Source organism: Nycticebus coucang, chromosome 20, assembly GCF_027406575.1.
Source record: "Nycticebus coucang isolate mNycCou1 chromosome 20, mNycCou1.pri, whole genome shotgun sequence".
In the NCBI taxonomy this organism is placed as follows: Eukaryota; Metazoa; Chordata; class Mammalia; order Primates; family Lorisidae; genus Nycticebus; species Nycticebus coucang.
The window spans coordinates 20592993-20610737 of record NC_069799.1 but is presented as its reverse complement, the minus strand read 5'-3'; the positions used below and the strand labels follow the sequence as shown (position 1 = coordinate 20610737).

The 17745-nt window shown below is 37.4% G+C and overlaps 1 protein-coding gene across 1 annotated transcript; it reads right to left on the bottom strand.

Annotated features, from left to right (window-relative positions):
• Nucleotides 1-14447: 14447 nt before the first annotated feature.
• On the bottom strand, nucleotides 14448-15313 carry LOC128572500 (proteasome subunit alpha type-2-like). Its single transcript, XM_053572542.1, is given in 2 exon segments — nucleotides 14448-15052; nucleotides 15055-15313. Coding segments are annotated over 2 exon segments (708 nt in total). The 3' UTR covers nucleotides 14448-14603.
• Nucleotides 15314-17745: the final 2432 nt, after the last annotated feature.

The following is a 17745-nucleotide window of genomic DNA, read 5'->3' as shown; positions in this document are numbered from 1 at the left end:
TGTTGTTATGGGTATTTGTAAAGTGTCATAAAATTGGTGTGTGTAAGTTTTACTATGTTAATGAAAATTGGTCACTTGAAAATACTGTCACCTAACTTGTATGCATGCTCCAAAGACCCCATTTTATGGCATTGGCCATATGTTTACTTTGTGGACTCTCTACCTTGGAAACTCACTTTTTTTAATTAATTTATTTTTTTATTGTTAAATCATAGCTGTGTACATTTGTGCAATCAAGGAGTACAATGTGCTGGTTTCATAAACAATCTGAAATATTCTCATCAAACTGTTCAATGTAGCCTTCATGGGATTTTCTTAGTTATTTCATGTAGACATTTGTATTCTGCATTTAGTAGGTTTTGCCTGTAACCATTCTAAGATGCACAGTAGCTGTGGCCCCACCCCTTATCCTCCCTCCACCCTGACTTCCCCCCTCCCTTCCTCTGCCTTGGCCCTTTCCCCATATTCTTGTGCTATAGTTTGGTTATAGCTTTCATATATGAAAGCTATAAATTAGCTTCATAGTAGGGCTTAGTACATTGGATACTTTTTCTTCCATTCTTGAGATACTTTGCTAAGAATATCTTCCAGCTCCATCCATGTAAGCATAAAAGAGGTAAAGTCTCCATCTTTCTTTAAGGCTGCATAATATTCCATGGTATACATGTATCAAAATTTGATAGTCCATTCGTGGGTCCATGGGCACTTGAACTTCTACCATGACTTAGCAATTATGAATTGGGCTGCAATAAACATTCTGGTACAGATGTCTTTGTTATATTGTGATTTTTGGTCTTCTGGGTATATACCTAGTAAAGACATTATAGGATCGAATGGCAAGTCTATTTTTAGATCTCTAAGTTTTCTCCAAACATTCTTCCAAAAGGAACGTATTAGTGTGCCCTTTTCTCCGCATCCACTCCAACATCTCTGGTTTGGGGATTTTGTTATGTGGTCTACTCTTACTGGGGTTAGGTGATATCTCAAAGTAGTTTTGATTTGCATTTCTCTGATGATTAAGGATGATGAGCTTTTTTTCATGTGTCTGTAGATTGTGCATCTGTCTTCTTTAGAGAAGTTTCTCTTCAAGTCCTTCACCCACCCAGAGATGGGATCACTTGTTCTTTTCTTGCTAATACTTTTTTTTTTTTTTTTTTGTAGAGACAGAGTCTCACATTATGGCCCTTGGTAGAGTGCCGTGGCCTCACGCAGCTCACAGCAACCTCCAACTCCTGGGCTTAAGCGATTCTCTTGTCTCAGCCTCCCAAGTAGCTGGGACTACAGGTGCCCGCCACAACGCCTGTCTATTTTTTTTTTTTTTTTTGCAGTTTGGCCGGGGCCGGGTTTGAACCCACTACCCTCGGTATATGGGGCCGGTGCCTTACCAACTGAGCCACAGGTGCCGCCCTTTGCTAATATGTTTGAGTTCTCTGTGGATTCTGGTTATTAAACCTTTATTGGAGGTATAATCTGCAAATATTTTCTCCCATTCTGAGGGCTGTTTGCTTGCTTTACTTACTATGTTCTTGGCTGTGCAGAAGCTTTTTAGTTTGATCAGGTCCCAGTAATACATTTTTGATGCTGCTTCAATTGCCTGGGGAGTCCTCCTCATAAAATATTCACCCAGGCCGATTCCTTTAAGAGTTTTCCCTGCGCTTTCTTCAAGTATTTTTATAGTTTCATGTCTTAAGTTTAAATCTTTTATCCAGTGAGAGTCTATCTTAGTTAATGGTGAAAGGTGTGGGTCCAGTTTCAGTCTTTTACAGATCACCAGCCAGTTCACCCAGCACCATTTTCTAAATAGGGTATCTTTTCCCCACTGAATGTTTTGAATTGGCTTGTCAAAGGTTAAAAAATGGTAAGTAGCTGGATTCATCTCTTGGTTCTCTGTTCTGTTCCAGACATCTACTTTGTTTTTGTGTCAGTACCATGCTGTTTTGATCACTATCAATTTATAGTACAGTCTCAGGTCTGGTAGTGTGATTCGTCCTGCGGTGTTTTTATTGCTGAGTAATGTTTTGGCTTTTCTGATTCCATATAAAACGAAGTATTAGTTTTTCAAGATATTTAAAATATAACAATGGAGCTTTGATAAGAATTGCATTAAAATTATATATTGCTTTGGGTAGTATAGACATTTTAGCAATGTTGATTCTTTGTTTTTTTATTTTTTTATTAAATCATAGTTGTGTACATTGGTATGATCATGGAGCAATGTTAATTCTTTTGTTTGTTTTTTTCCATAAATGGACATTTATTTATTTTTTTTATTGTTGGGGTTTCATTGAGGGTACAATAAGCCAGGTTACACTGATTGCAATTGTTAGATAAAGTCCCTCTTGCAATCATGTCTTTCCCCCATAAAGCAATGTTGATTCTTCCCAGCCATGAGCATGGTATGTTTTTCCATTTGTTAACATCTTCAGCTATTTCTTTTCTTAAAGTTTCATGGTTCTCTTTATAGAGATCTTTCATGTCCTTTGTTAGATAAACTCCCAGATATTTCATCTTCTTTGGCACTACTGTGAAAGGAATAGAGTCCTTGACTGTTTTTTCAGCTTGGCTATTGTTGGTATATATAAAGGCTACAGATTTACAGGTGTTGATTTTGTAGCCTGAGACATTGCTGTATTCCTTGATCACTTCTAAAAGTTTTGTAGTAGAATCCCTAGTGTTTTCCAGATACACGATCATATCATGTGCAATGAGTGAAAGTTTGATCTCTTCTGACCCTATGTGGATACCCTTGATCGCCTTTTCTTCCCTAATTGCAATGGCTAAAACTTCCATTACAATGTTAAAGAGCAGTGGAGACAATGGGCAACCTTTCCTGGTTCCTGATCTGAGTGGAAATGATTTCAATTTAGCTCCATTCAATATGATATTGTCTGTGGGAATGCTATAGATGGCCTCTATTAGTTTAAGAAATGTCCCTTCTATAAGGGATGCTGGATATAATCAAAAGCTTTTTCTGCATCAATTGAGAGAATCATGTGGTCTTTATTTTTTAGTTTGTTTATGTGCTGAATTACATTTATAGATTTACATATATTGAACTAGCCTTGAGACCCTGGGACAAATCCCACTTGGTCATGGTGTATAATTTTTTTGATGTGTTGTTGGATTGTGTTTGTTAGGATCTTATCAAGTATTTTTGCATAAATATTCATTAGTGATATTGTTCTATAATTTTCTTTTCTTTTCGGGTCTTTCCCTGGTTTAGAGATTGAGGTGACGTTTGCTTCATAGAATGTGTTGCATAGTATCTCTTCTTTTTCTATATTTTGGAAGAGGTTTAGTAATATAGGTTCTAGTTCTTCTTTAAAGGTTTGGTAGAATTCTGATGTAAAACCATCTATCTGGTCCTGGGCTTTTTTTTTTTAGGGAGATTTTTTATAGTTGATGCTATTTCAGAACTTGATATAGGCCTGTTCAACATTTCCACTTTGTTCTGGCTAAGTCTTGGTAGGTGGTGTACTTCCAAGTATTTCTCGATGTCTTTCAGATTTTCATATTTCTGGGAGTAAAGTTTATTGTAATATTAGTTAAGGATTTTTTGAATTTCTAAGGAGTCTGTTGTTATTTAATCTTTACCATTTCTGATTGATGAAATTAGAGATTTTACTCTTTTATTACTGGTTAGGTTGGCCAAATGTTCATCTATTTTATTGACCTTTTCAAAAAACCAACTTTTGGATTTATTTATCTGTTGTATAATTCTTTTGTTTTCCATTTTATTTAAGTCTGCTCTGATTTTGGTTATTTCTTTTCTTCTGCTGGGTTTTGGGTTGGAATGTTCTTCCTTCTCTGGTTCGTTGAGATGTCCCATTAAGTTATTAACTTCCTCTCTTTCCGTTTGACTTAGGAAGGCTTGCAGTGCTATAAATTTCCCTCTTAGGACTGCCTTTGAAGTATCCCAGAGGTTCTGATAATTCATGTCTTGATTGTTGTTTTGTTCCAAAAATTTGGTCAATTCCTTCTTAATCTCGTCTATATCCCATCTATCCTTCAGCATAAGGTTATTTAGCTTCCATGTTCTTGCATGGGTATGCAGATTCCTGTTGTTATTGAGTTCAACTTTTATTCCATGATGGTCTGAGAAGATGCAAGGAATAATTTCTACTTTTTAAAATTTGCTGAGGTTAGATTTGTGGCCTAGGATGTGGTCGATTTTGGAGTATGTTCCATGGGCTGATTAGAAAAATGTGTATTCAGTTTTTTTGGGATGAAATGTTATGTGGATAACATTTATGTTATGCTGAATGGTTAAGTTTAAATCTAAGATTTCTTTGCTTAGCTTCTTTTTGAAGGATCTATCCAGCACTGCTAAAGGGGTGTTAAAATCTCCAACAATATGGAACTGGAGGAAATCAAGTTGCTCATGCCTATTAGAGTTTCTCTTATAAATTGAGGTGCGTTCTGGTTGGGTGCATAAATATTACTAATTGAAATCTCATCATATTGAGTATTATCTTGAACAAATATGAAGTGTCCATCCTTATCCTTCCTTACTTTTGTTGGTTTAAATCCTATTGCATCTGCAAAAAGGGTTGCAACTCCTGTTTTATTCTGCTTTCCATTTGCCTGGAGTATAGATCACCATCCCTTCACCTTGAGTCTATATTTGTCTTTTAAAGTGAGATGTGATTCTTGGATGCAGCAGATATATGGTTTGAGTTTTTGTATCCAGTCAGCTGACCTGTGCCTCTTTAGAGGACAATTTAAACCATTCACATTAATTGAGAATATTGATAAGCCTTTGAAGAGTCCAGTGGACATTTTTAATCCTTTTGTGACTGTGGAAGTTGGAATTTGATCAAAATTTTCTAGGTGGGTTTACTTTTGTGGTGGAGCATTATGCTGGTCTTTATGGAGGATAGGTCTGAGAATAACCTGGAGAGCTGGTTTAATTGAGGCAAATTTCTTCACCATGTGAATGTCATTAAAGTGAAACTCAGAAATATTGAAGACATCTAGTCTTGAAACTTCATATTATTGTATTCCTTTGTATGAACAGATTCCTTGAATCAGTTTAGTGTTTTTATTTTATGTTTATCTGGGTATCATTATTTTGAATAAGAATTTGAAACTTTGTATATAATTTAACTACATGTAGGGTTTGATTAAAACATAAATCAGCCATACATTTATCACCAGTAAAATTGTCAATGTTAGTCTGCGTGTACTGTGTGTTTTTGTAGGGACTGAAGACCCCATTCTTGACAAGGGAAACACCCACAGAAAAAGGGAAAAATGAAAAAGTAAGCTGAGTGCGTTGTAACAAAGGAAAGTCGGCTAGTTTTCCTTTAAACCAGCTTCTGCTAAATTTCTTATCTGAGCAATTTCCTACTTCTCCTTGAACTCTGGCCTATTGGGGATATAGCTTCCTAACACCCCTGTTGGTTCTGGAAACACTCTGAAGAATAATGGCTATAGAAGAAGCTGTGGAAGGGCTGACAAGATACATTAACTAGGCCATTTTCTGCCCAGTGAACAGTTAAAGCAAATACCCATTGTGGAGATTTGTATTTGGCTGGGGCAGAGATCAAGGGAATAGCTCAAGCCCTGAAATATGGGTAGGAAGGCTTATATTTTTTATTACAGAGGAAGACCCTCTGTGGTGGTGATGAGAGGAAAATCCCTCTTCTACTGATTATTCAGAGGAGATTGACACCAGTGATGTCTCACTCCACAGTGAACTAGTGGGAGAATCTATATGTGTGACCTCAGACCGAAGGCTGCCCCCACACAAGGCTCAGGTTTTGGATTTCTCAAGGCTGCTCAAATCCTTAAAGTTAAAGATTACAGAAACAATATGCTCACTTTGAGAAACTGCTGGCAACTTTGTTCCCTTCCTCAGCTTGTCCTTTGGGCTAATGAGCAAATAGCCTTCAATAAAAACTGAGTGGAACTGACACTCGGGGCCACCTGTCAGAACCCCAGATGTAGGCGGTGGTCCCATGGATTCCCACCTTTGAAAATTCAATTCCAGGGTTGGTGCCTGTAGCTGAGCAGCTAGGGTTCCAGCAACATACATTGGAGCTTGTGGGTTCAAATCCAGCCTGAGCCTGCCAAACAAAAATGACAACTACAACCAAAAAATAGCCGGGCGTTGTGGTGGGTGCCTGAACTCAGCTACTTGGGAGGCTGAGACAAGAGAATCTCTTAAGCCCAAGAGTTTGAGGTTGATGTGAACTGTGATGCCATGGCCCTGAGAGTGACATAGTGACACTCAAAAAAAAAAAAAAGAAAAGAAAAGAACAGAAAATTCTGTTCTGTCTTGTCTCTTTCTTTCTCATTGTTTCTATCTTTCTATTTCTTCAGTCAGTTGCCTCCAGATCCACAGGTCTTAACAGACCCTGCCCCTGGGTCAGGACCCCAGCAGACTTGGTTCATGGCTTACCTCAAAAATTTATTTGTTTTTTTGGCTTTTTCAAATGGTTGTTTTAGTCTTTCCAGGTGAGTGAATCATAGAAATAAGTCAGCACTTCTGTTATGGAGTCTAAATATATTCATCTTGTTTTTATTGATTCATCTGTATTATGTTTGTGTAAGAGTAACACTTGTAAATTAAAGGTAATTTTTAGAAAGTTTTATAACTCTGTTTCCCTTTTAGTTCTCATTTAACAAATCTTTATGGTAGAAACTTATAGTATAAAATTTGACATTGTAAATGTTTTAATTGTACAGTTTACCACTGTCAAGTATATTCACTTTCTGTAGAAAATACTTCTAGAATTTTTACGTCTTGCAAAACACAAACTCAATATCTGTTAAATAAACAACTGCTAATTTTACCCTCTCTCAGGTCCTTGACAAACACCATTCTAATTTCTGTTTCTATGAATTTGACTACTTAAGATATCTCATATATTTGGAATCATATACTCTCCTTTGCTTTCTTACTACCTTATGTCAATTAATATAATATGTTTCAAGGTTTATTTTTAAGATAGCAGGCCACAGGATTTCCATTTTAAATAATGAGTAATATGCCACAATAATGTTTTTTACAAGTTTCAGGACATGTGGGTTGCTTCTTTTTAACTTTTTTGAATAATGCTGCAATGAGCATTAAGTGTACAAATATCTTTTCCAGGTCTTGCGTTGCATGCTTTGGATAAATATTCAGAAGTGAAATTGTTCGGTGATATACCAATTCCATTTTTAATTTCTAGAATCATCCATATATTTTTTTTTATAGTGTGTACCTTTGTTTTTTTTCCCTAAAAGTATGCAGGGGTTTCAGTTTCTCTACATTATTACAGGACTTTACAATTTCATAATTGTCATTCCAAGGGGTGTGAAATGATAATTCATATTGATTTGATGTGACTTTCTCTAAAGATTAGTAATTTTTGAAGATTTTTTCATATGCCTCTTGCATTTGTATTTCTTATTGGCAGAAATGCCAGATCAATTCATTGTCCATTTTTTAATCAAGTTATTAACTTTCTGTTCCAAAATTTTGGTCATTGTTTATTTTATCTGAATGTTAACTCTTATTAAATAGGTAAATTACATTTGTTTTTACCCATTTTTAGGAAGAATTTTTACTACACTCAATGTTCTTGGTGATGTGCAGAAATTTCAAAGTTTGATGTAATCTTAGTTTTCTCTTCTTTATTTTATTTTATTTTAATTATTTGTGGTTTTTGGCCGGGGCTGGGTTTGAACCCGCCACATCCTGGCGCCCTACTCCTTGAGCCACAGGCGCCACCTTCTTCTTTATATTTTTGCTTATGCATTTGTTGTCACTTCCAAAAAAAAAGTCCCAGGGCCAATATCATGATCTTTCCCTTAAATTTTCTTCTAAGAGTTTGACACTTGTATTTCTTATGTTCTAGTATTTAGTACATTTAAGTTATATTCTATATGTAGTGCAAAAGCGGGTCTAATTTCATTTTTCTCTCACATAGATATTTAACATTCCTAAACATTTATTGAAATGATTTTTCATTATCATTTCTACTTTTTCCATTTGTGTTCATGGGTATTTTGGGGGATGCAATGTATACATCCCCCAAAATACCCATGAAGTGTTCATTTCTGAGCTCTCTTCTGTTTCATTGTAATTTTTAAATCTTTTTTTCTATTCTAGAGAATGCATTTCTTTGTTTTTTTTTTTTTTTTGAGACAGAGGCTCAAGCTGTCACCCTGAGTAGAGTTCAATGGCATCCTAGCTCACAGCAACCTTCAAATCCTGGGCTCAAGTTTCTGCTTCCACCTCCCAAGTAGCTGGGACTACAGGTGCCCACCACAATGCCTGGCTATTTTTTGCTTGCAGTCATCATTGTAGTATGGCGGGCCCAAGCTAGATTCTAACCCGCCAGCTCAGGTGTATGTGGCTGGTGCCTTAGCTGCTTGAGCCACAGGCACCGAGCCTGTTTGCATTTTCATAGTTGATTTATATCAAGAAGAGGAATGCCTCTTTGTTCTTTTTTTAAAAAGTTAGATTAATATAAGCATATACAATTAGATTACATTGTTTGCATTTGTTAGGTAAAGTTCGAGTAGTAGTTGAGCCCTTTACCTGGGAGGTATTCCATATACCCCCTAGATTGTGCCCATTAGGTGAGAACTTAGCCAGCCTTCTTCCTATTCTTTTCCACCATCCTCTTTTCTCCTCTTCCTCTCTTGAATTTGTGTTTTTCTCTTATGTTTGCATGTAGTTGTTCATCTACTAATTTCAAATTAGTATTAAGTACATTAGATGCTTGTTTTTCCATTCTTGTGATAATTTACTTTGGAGGATATCCTCCAAATCTATTCAGATAAATACAAAAGATGTAAATTCTCCATATTTCTTTATGCTTGAATAGTAATCCATAGTATACATATGTCACATTTTATAATTCTTTTCTTTTTTTTTTTTTGGCAGTTTTGTATGGTGCTGGGTTTGAACCCTCCACCTCTAGCATATGGGGCCAGCGTCCTACCTCTTTGAGCCACAGGCGCCACCCCATATGTCACATTTTATTAATCCATTCATGATTTGATGGGCATTTGGGTTAATTCCACATCTTGGCGATTGTGAGTTGAGATTCAATGATCATTCTAATTCAAATATTTTTATGGTAAAATAATTTGTTTTCCTTTGGGGTAGATATGCAGAAATGGGAATGCAGCATTAAATGGACAGTCCACTTTTAATTCTGGAGCATTCTCTATACTTTTTCCATAGTTGTCAATTTGCTTTAATGTGTCCTTAACTATGCAGGATATTTTTGGCTCATCAGATCCCATTTATTTATTTTGTTGTTGTTACAATTACTAATGAGGTCATCTTCTTAAAATATTTCTACGGGCTGATATTATTCAGAGTATTCGTATATTTTCTTCTAGAGTTTCTATCATTTTATGTCTTACATTTAAATCTGTTGTCTATCAGATTCAATTTTTATAATTGGTGAGAGATGAATGTTTTGTTTCAGTCTTTACATATGGCTAACCTGTTTTTCTAACACCAGTTTTTCTAACACCATTTATTAAGTAGAGATTATTTTCCCCAGCGTATACTTTTGTTTTGTTTATTTGTTTTGTTCTCAACCTGTGGGTCGTAAACCCTTTGTTTAATTTGTAACAATGAGCACATTAGGACAAGGTTGAGAACCAGTAGCATAGATGATGTTATGAGGCTGGTTTCATCTTTAGGTGTTCTATTCTGTTCCATGCATGTATGTCTCCACTTTTGTGTCAATGCCATGTTGTTTTGATTATCACAGATTTGTAGTATAACCTGAAGACTGGCAAAATGATACCTGCACATTTGTTTTTATTTCTTAAAATTGTGTTCACTATTCAGGGTTTCTTCTGACTGCATATGAAATGAAGAATTATATTTTCAAGTTCTTCAAACTATGATACTGGGGTTTTCATGGGGATTGCATTAAATAAGTCAATAACTTTGGGTCGTATAGACATTAACAAGATTAATTCTTCCCAGCCATAAGAATGGTACGTTCTTCCATTTATTCATCTCTTCTGCTATTTCTTTTCTTAGTATTTTCTTGTTCTCTCTGTAGAGATCTGTCACATCTTTTAGGTATATTTCATATTCTTTGAAGCTTCTTTGAAAAGTATCATGTCTTACATTTGATTCACAGCTTGACTGTTATTGTGTATATGAAAGCTACTGATTTTTGGACATTGCTTTTAAATCTCGAGAGATTACTGTATTGCTTGATCACTTCTAGGAAGTGTAGTTGAGTCCCTAAAGTTTTCTAAAGATAAGATTATATCACCAACAAAGAACAAAAGTTTAACCTTCTCTGTCCCCATTTCGATACACTTGATACAATTCTCTTCCCTGATTATGTTAGCTAGGATTTCCTGGGCTATGTTAAATACTAGTGGCAATAGTGGACATCCTTGTCTGGTTCCAGTTGTAAGTGAAAATGCTTTCAGTTTTACTCTATTCAGTAAAATGTTAACTGTGGGTTTGTCATAGATGACTTAAACTGTCTTAAACTGTCAGTTTAAGAAATTTCTATCTATGCCTATTTTCTTAAGTGTTCTTTTTAGAAAAGAGAGCTAAATTTTGTCATATGCTTTTTCTCCATCTATTGAGGGGATCATATGGTCTTTGTTTTTGATGCTATTTATGTGACAAATTATACTTATAATTTTACATATGTTGAACTAAATTTGTGTACATGGGATAAAGACCACCTGATCATTTTATATATATCTTTGTGTATATATATAGATACACACACATATATATGTGTATATACATATATACACACACCTGTGTTCTTTTTTTTAAGTCTTCACTTATCTGTTTTATATAACAAAAATTATTTGTTGAGTGTCTAATAATTGATTTTCTTTGAAACAATGCTTAATTATAGTACAGAGTTTTGACTTGATATTTGTATCCACTGGGCCTTTTGGCAAACATCCATTGTAGATTCTAAAGTTTGTAGTCACAAACTCTAACCTTTATGCTGAGTTAAACGGAAAATGGCTGCCATTTCCATAAACCTTAATTAAAAAATATGAATTACAATGTTTGAAGTGCACAGTCTTAATCAGAAGGATTACTTTCTTTTTTTTTTTTTTAATTTTAGCTTGCTTGTTCATTCTTCTTCGTACTCTTTTTTTTGTTGTTGTTCATTTTCTTCTTCCTCTGGCTATGCTTTTTTCCCATTGCCTCCCCAGTACTGGGATTACAGACGCCTTCCCACAACGTCTGGCTGTTTTTTACGTTGTAGTAGAGACAGGGTCTTAACTCTGGCTCACTGCTGCTCATACTGGTCTGGAACCTCTGAGCTCAGGCAATTCACCCGCCTTGGCCTCCCACAGCACTGGGACTACAGGCCTGAGTGTGTGGGTTATAGTGTATATTCACTGTTTTCTGTTTTTGGACATCTGCTTTCCCAGAGCACTGATGATGTCTGCTATCTCTTTTTCAAGTTTTGTCTTGGGGCTTCAGTATCTTCCTTTGGCAAATAATGTTACTAATCCACAAAGCAACAGTCTTGAACTCCTGGCCTCCAGGAATCCTCCCTCCTCAGTTTCCGAACAGCACGGACTGCATCCATCTTACCTTTTTATTTATTTTTTTTCCTTCTTTTTTTTTTTTTTGTAGAGACAGAGTCTCACTGTACCGCCCTAGGGTAGAGTGCCGTGGTGTCACACGGCTCACAGCAACCTCTAACTCTTGGGCTTACCGGATTCTCTTGCCTCAGCCTCCCAAGCAGCTGAGACTACAGGTGCCCGCCACAATGCCCAGCTATCAGCTTACCTTTTTAAAAATAAAAATGTCTAGGTAGAATTTGTCAACATTTATAATATTAGACATGGAATTTCAGAATTTAACGAACTCTCAGTCCCAACATTTTTTATTCCTGACAAAAATTCATAATTCTTAAATCTGAAACTGGTTTGATAACTTTTCCAGACATACAAAGTAGGAAACAGTCCGTAGACCTTGCAAAGAGCAGCAGCTTGTCTTTGTACCGCATTTTGTTTCAAATTAAGAAAGGAAGCTGATTTCGTCCATTTTTAAATTTTAAATTACACAGAATAGTCACACAATGAACAATGCTATTTCTGTTTGTACATAAAGGAAAACTGACACATGGGTAAAGTTTCCTTGCTTAGCCGAGTAGTGATTCTTCGTGAATTCTTCTTCCCTGTCCGGTCCTTTCTCTGTTAAGACCAACTGAAAACAACCTACAGTCCACGCGAGGTCCTCACCATCACAGAGGCTCCGTGCCTGTAGTACAAGGACATCTGTGCTCTCTAGCGGCTTTCAGTTTAAGACATAGTGACGTCCAATTCCGGCTCAAATTCAGCTGGGACGGCATACAAATTGGGGCTTCACAGGGAGCAAGGCTTTCTCGCGTCCGCGGGAGTCCGAAGACCAGGCAGGCGGAGGTTGTCCTTGCCACGCGGGCTGCGGGGCGTGGCTGGGGAGCAGGTGAGGCGGCTGCGGGCGGGCGCGTGTGAGCGAGGGCAGGCTGGACGCTGGGGGCTCCGCCAGGGGAGCGGGAGGCCCGGCCAAACTATCCTCCCTGGGGCAGCGCGCAGCGTGGCGGAAGGCCGCTGTGCCGGGACGGTCGTCGCGCGCGGTCAGGGCAGGCCGGACCGGCGAGGCACCGCTCGCCGCGCCGGGTCGTGGCAGTCGGGCCGGCGGCGGCTGAGAAAGGCAGAGACTCGGCCGGGACGCGCGGGGAGGATTCGGCGGCGGCGGCGGCGGTGGCGCGGGGCTGCTGGAGACCGTGGCGGCCAGGCGCGGGTGATCCGCGGGGATTGTCGCAACGGCAGCCCGGGAGGTGAGAAGGACGCGGGGACCGTTATCACCGACTCCCACACCTGTATTCTATTTGCTAGGATTTTGAATATTGTTGGATTGTATTCATTCGTGAAATTGGTGTGTGTGTGTGTGTGTGTGTGTGTGTGTGTGTTTCTTAATGGGTCCTTTTTAAGGTTTTGGTATTAGGAAGATACTTGCTGCAGAGGATGAATTGGGAGTGTTCTTTCTTTCTCAATGTTTTTGAATGGATTCTGCAGCATAGGTATGAGCTCTTCTTTGAATGTTTGTTTAAATTCTGGTGTAAAATCATCTGGTCCAGGACTTTTTTTGTTGTTAGAAGCTATTTTATTTTTGCAATTACTGTGCCTGATATTGGTCTGTTCAAGAGTTCTAATTCTTCCCGGTTAAGTCTAGGTAGATAGTATGAGTCCAGGTATTAATCCATTTCCTCCACAATGTTAAATTTCTGGGCATAGCAATTTTTGTAGCAATCAGAGATAATCTCTTGTATTTCTGTGACATCTATTGTTATTTTCCCTCTTTCATTTCTCAGTGAGGTTATTAGAGATCTTACTTTTCTGTTTCTAGTTAGACTAGCCAAAGTTTTATCATTTTTTTATTTTTATCAATTTTATTTTTTATTTTATTTATTTTAAGGAACCAACTTTTAGTTTTCTTAATCTCCTGAATGGTTCTTTTGTTCTCAATTTCATTTTCTTCTGCTCTGATTTTGGTTCTTTCCTTCTGATAGGTTTTGGATTGGATGGCTCTTTCTTTTCCAGGTCCTAGAAATGATGCATTAGATTGTTGATTTGTGCCTTTTATAATTATTGGCTGTGGGCATGTAATGCAATAAATTTCCCTCTTATGACTGCTTTCTCAGTATCCCAGAGGTTTTTCATCATCATTTTGTTTAACAGATCTAATGATTTTCTCCTTTATCTTCTCCTTGAAATAGTTGTGTTTCACATAAGATCATTTAGTTTTTATGATTTTGGGAATGAAAGTTTTTGTTGGAAATGAGTTTGACCTTGTTTCCATAGTAGTCTATAAGATACAAGGTATAATTTCTATTCTTTTAAATTAGGCGAGGTTTGATTTGTGTCCTTGGATATGGTCAGTTTTGGAAAATTATTCATGAGCTAATGAGAAGAATGTGTATTTGGTAATATTGGGGTGGTATGTTTTGTAGGGTCATGTTAAAGTCCATTGTTTCTTTGTTCAGTTTGTGTTTGGAGGGTCTGTCCAGTTCTGTCAATAGGGTGTGAAGTCCCCAGAAATTATGCTGTTATAGGATACTATATTGTTCAGACTTGTTAGAGTTCATTTTGTAAATCTGGAAACATTTAATTAATTTGGGTGCATAAATACTTAGGATTGAGATGTCTTCTGGTATTGTTCCCTTGACCAGTATATAGTGTACTTCATTTTTATCATTCCTTATCTTTTGTGGTTTGAAGCCCAATGTATCTTGAAATTGTGACCCCTGCTTTCTTTTGATTTCCGTCTTCCTGAAATATTGATTTATAATCCCTCACCCTGAGTCTTGTTTTGTCCTTAGCTGTTAGATATGTTACCTGAGGACAGCGCACAGTTGGCTTGTGCTTTTGATCCAGTCAGCTGGTCCGTGTCTCATCAGTGGGCAATTCAAGCCATTCACGTTTATTTTTTTGGTTTTTTTTGGGGGGGTGTTAATGGTTTATTATGATTTATAAGTGTCATTTTAAAAACATCAGTTGGTTTAAACCATGTAGAAATAAGTATGCAAAAAATCTGCAAAACAAAACATATTTAAGTAGATAGATTATCTGAAATTCCAGATTGCTCTGTCATTTCATTATTATGCTATGGCAGCCAAGTAATCCTTAACTTCAGTTGGAGTAAGCCTCCTAAATCCAGCTTCGTTGCACATTCCAACTTCTATGTTATCTTCTGTCATTTGCCCTTCAAAGCTTTCCTTTAGGGTTAAGATAGCTGTATGAATAGCATCTTCAAGTTCCAGATCTTCATTATATCTTTTCTCAAGGAAAGTTTTCCCATTTACGTAGTTCTTTCCCATTGCTGGGGCTTTCCAGGCAAAGTATGCTCCAGATGGGTCTGACTGAAATAAATATGGTCGTCCCTCATTCCAACCACAAATAAGTAAAGAAACTCCAAATGGAGGGACACCACCTGATTGGGTATATTCCTGAATCACAAAAGCTACTCTCTGTACCAGCTGAGCTGTGGGAATGGATTCTTGGTAAACGAGATAGTACTGCTGAGCTAGTTTTCAAGCTCTATGCACAAGTAATCTGGGCCCATGCTGCTGTACACCAAACCTATGTGCTTGGTAATTGGTTCCACTTTGTGTACACTTCGTTCATCATACAGAATGGATTTCTGTTTCTTCTCAGTTGCTAATACCACACCATTTGCAGTTTTAATTCCCACTGAAGGGGCTCCTCCTGCTATATCAGCCAATGCATATTCAATCTGAACAACTTTACCAGATGGGCTGAATGTTGTCAGCGAAAAGCTGTACCCATGCTCCACGATCTTTACCCCCATTCACATTTATTGAGAAATTAATAACTATGATGGATTTGTGTTTGTCTTCTTTTGTAAAGCTTGCCACCTATATTTATCACTCCTACCATTGAGGAAGCTAGGCTTTGACCTTTAATTTCTTTGCTTGTGGTACATTGTTATGTTTGATGTGTAATATTACTCTGGAATACTTCCTGGAGAGGTGGTCTTATAGTGGCAAATTTCTTCAATGATTGCTCGCAAGGAAAACATTTGATATATCCATTCAACATGAAACTTCGTTTTGTAGGATACAGAATCCTAGGCTGGAAGTTGTTGTGTTTGAGTATATTGAAAATGAGAGTCCTATCTATTCTAGCTTGTTATTTTTCAGCTGTGAAATCTGCTGTCACTCTGATGGAATTGCCCTTGTAGGTCACCTGGTGCTTATCCCTGTTGGCCTTCAAAATTTTCTATTTCATTTTGGCCAAGTTTTTTACAATGTGTCTAGGAGATGCTCTGGTTGAATTAAGAATAACTGGGATTTGGTATTTATCAATGGGGTATCTCTGAATTTTTGGTAATATTTAAACATTTTTTTTTGTTTGTTTTGTAGAGACAGAGTCTCACTTTATGGCCCTCGGTAGGGTGCCGTGGCATCACACAGCTCACAGCAACCTCCAACTCCTGGGCTTAAGTGATTCTCTTGCCTCAGCCTCCCGAGTAGCTGGGACTACAGGCGCCAGCCACAACACCCAGCTATTTTTTGGTTGCAGTTCAGCCGGGGCCGGGTTTGAACCCGCCACCCTCGGTATATGGGGCCGGCGCCTTACCGACTGAGCCACAGGTGCCGCCCGATATTTAAACATTTTTCATTTATGATATCCTCCAATAGGTCTTCTGTGTCTTTGGGTCACTCTTTCTTTCTTCTGAGTATCCTATAATTTGTATGTTTATATACTTTATAAACTCCCATAATTCTCTAAGATTGCTATTCTTTTACTCTCTTGTATTTGTTTGTTTGTTTTGCTTTTTGAGATAGAATGTCACTTTGTCACATGAGGTAGAGTGCTGTGGTGTCATAGCTAATAGGAACCCAAACTCTCAGGCTCAAGCAATCCTCTTGCCTCAGCCTCCCAAGTAGCTGGGACTACAGGCGCCCGCCACAATGCCTATTTTTAGAGATGAGGTCTCACTCTGGCTCAGGCTGGTCTCAAACCTGTGAGCTCAAGCAATCCACCCTCCTTGGCCTCAAAGAGTGCTAGGATTACAGGCGTGTGCCACCACACCTGAACTTTACTCTCCTCTTTTCTGCCTCATTAAATAACTGAGTTACCTCAAGAGCCTTGTCTTCAAATTCTTCTTTCTTCTTCAGGGATTATGCTGTTATTGAAATTTTCTATTGCATTTTTAAACTCCTTGAATAACTCCTTCAATACTTTGAACTCTTTTTCTAATTTCATCATGTCTTTTGATTGTTTCTTGGGTCAGTTTTTTTATTTCCGTTTGGTGACTTTCCACTTGCCCTTTAATTCTCTTCATCACCTTGGACATCTACAATCTAAATTATTTTTTCTTTTCATTCTTTATAGAAGCTTGGTAATCCCTTTCAGGATTGGTCTATTCTAGTTTTTCAAGTTGATATAATTTTTATTTGTTGGATCCTCTGCATGTGTTGTTACTTCTTGTAATTTATTTCCACTACTTAACTTTTCGCACTTCTTAGTTCTCCTTAAGCCTCTTTGTTTCTGTGCTTTGAGATTAAAGTTGCCTTTTGGTACCAGGATGAAAAAATGAAAAAGAAGGAGAGTAAAAGAATGAGAAATTGAGAGATAAAAAGAAGAAAGCTAATTATAATAATTGTAACAGGCCATGCATAGTGAAGCATACCAGCAATATCAGTGATCTGGGGGCTCTATGGCAGGTGTATTACCCAAAGTTAGATGATTCTGACCAGCCTGATCCAGAGTGAGACCCTACTTCTATCAAATATAGAAAAAACAAACAAACAAAAACATGAACCTAGTGAGGAACAGCAGTTGTAGCCCCTCAGGAGGTCAAAGCAGGACCAGGGATTTCCAAATCCAGGTGTTGAAGACCACCATGAGCCAGACCATTGCTGCAACACTGCCATGGAGGACTTAGAGAAATGGTCTTCCAAAAAACCAAACACAAAACACACTCAAAAGAGAGAGATTATCTTGATTGTTACTTAAGAGATTTATGAGAGAAAGATGAGAAAAGTAGAAAAATCAAAAAAAAAAAAAAAGGAAAAGGAAAGGGAGAAGAAAATAGAAAAAGTATAAAGTTACAAAAAAGAAAAAAACAATAAAGTTTTAAAGAAAGGAAAAAATTTAAAAATACATGTACTGCGTGTTCCATAAGTAATGCTCCAGGATTAGGAAAAGCATAATAAAAAGAAAAAAACCTTATCTTCCTTATGACAATAGGTGGCACTTCTTGGTTAAGAGGGG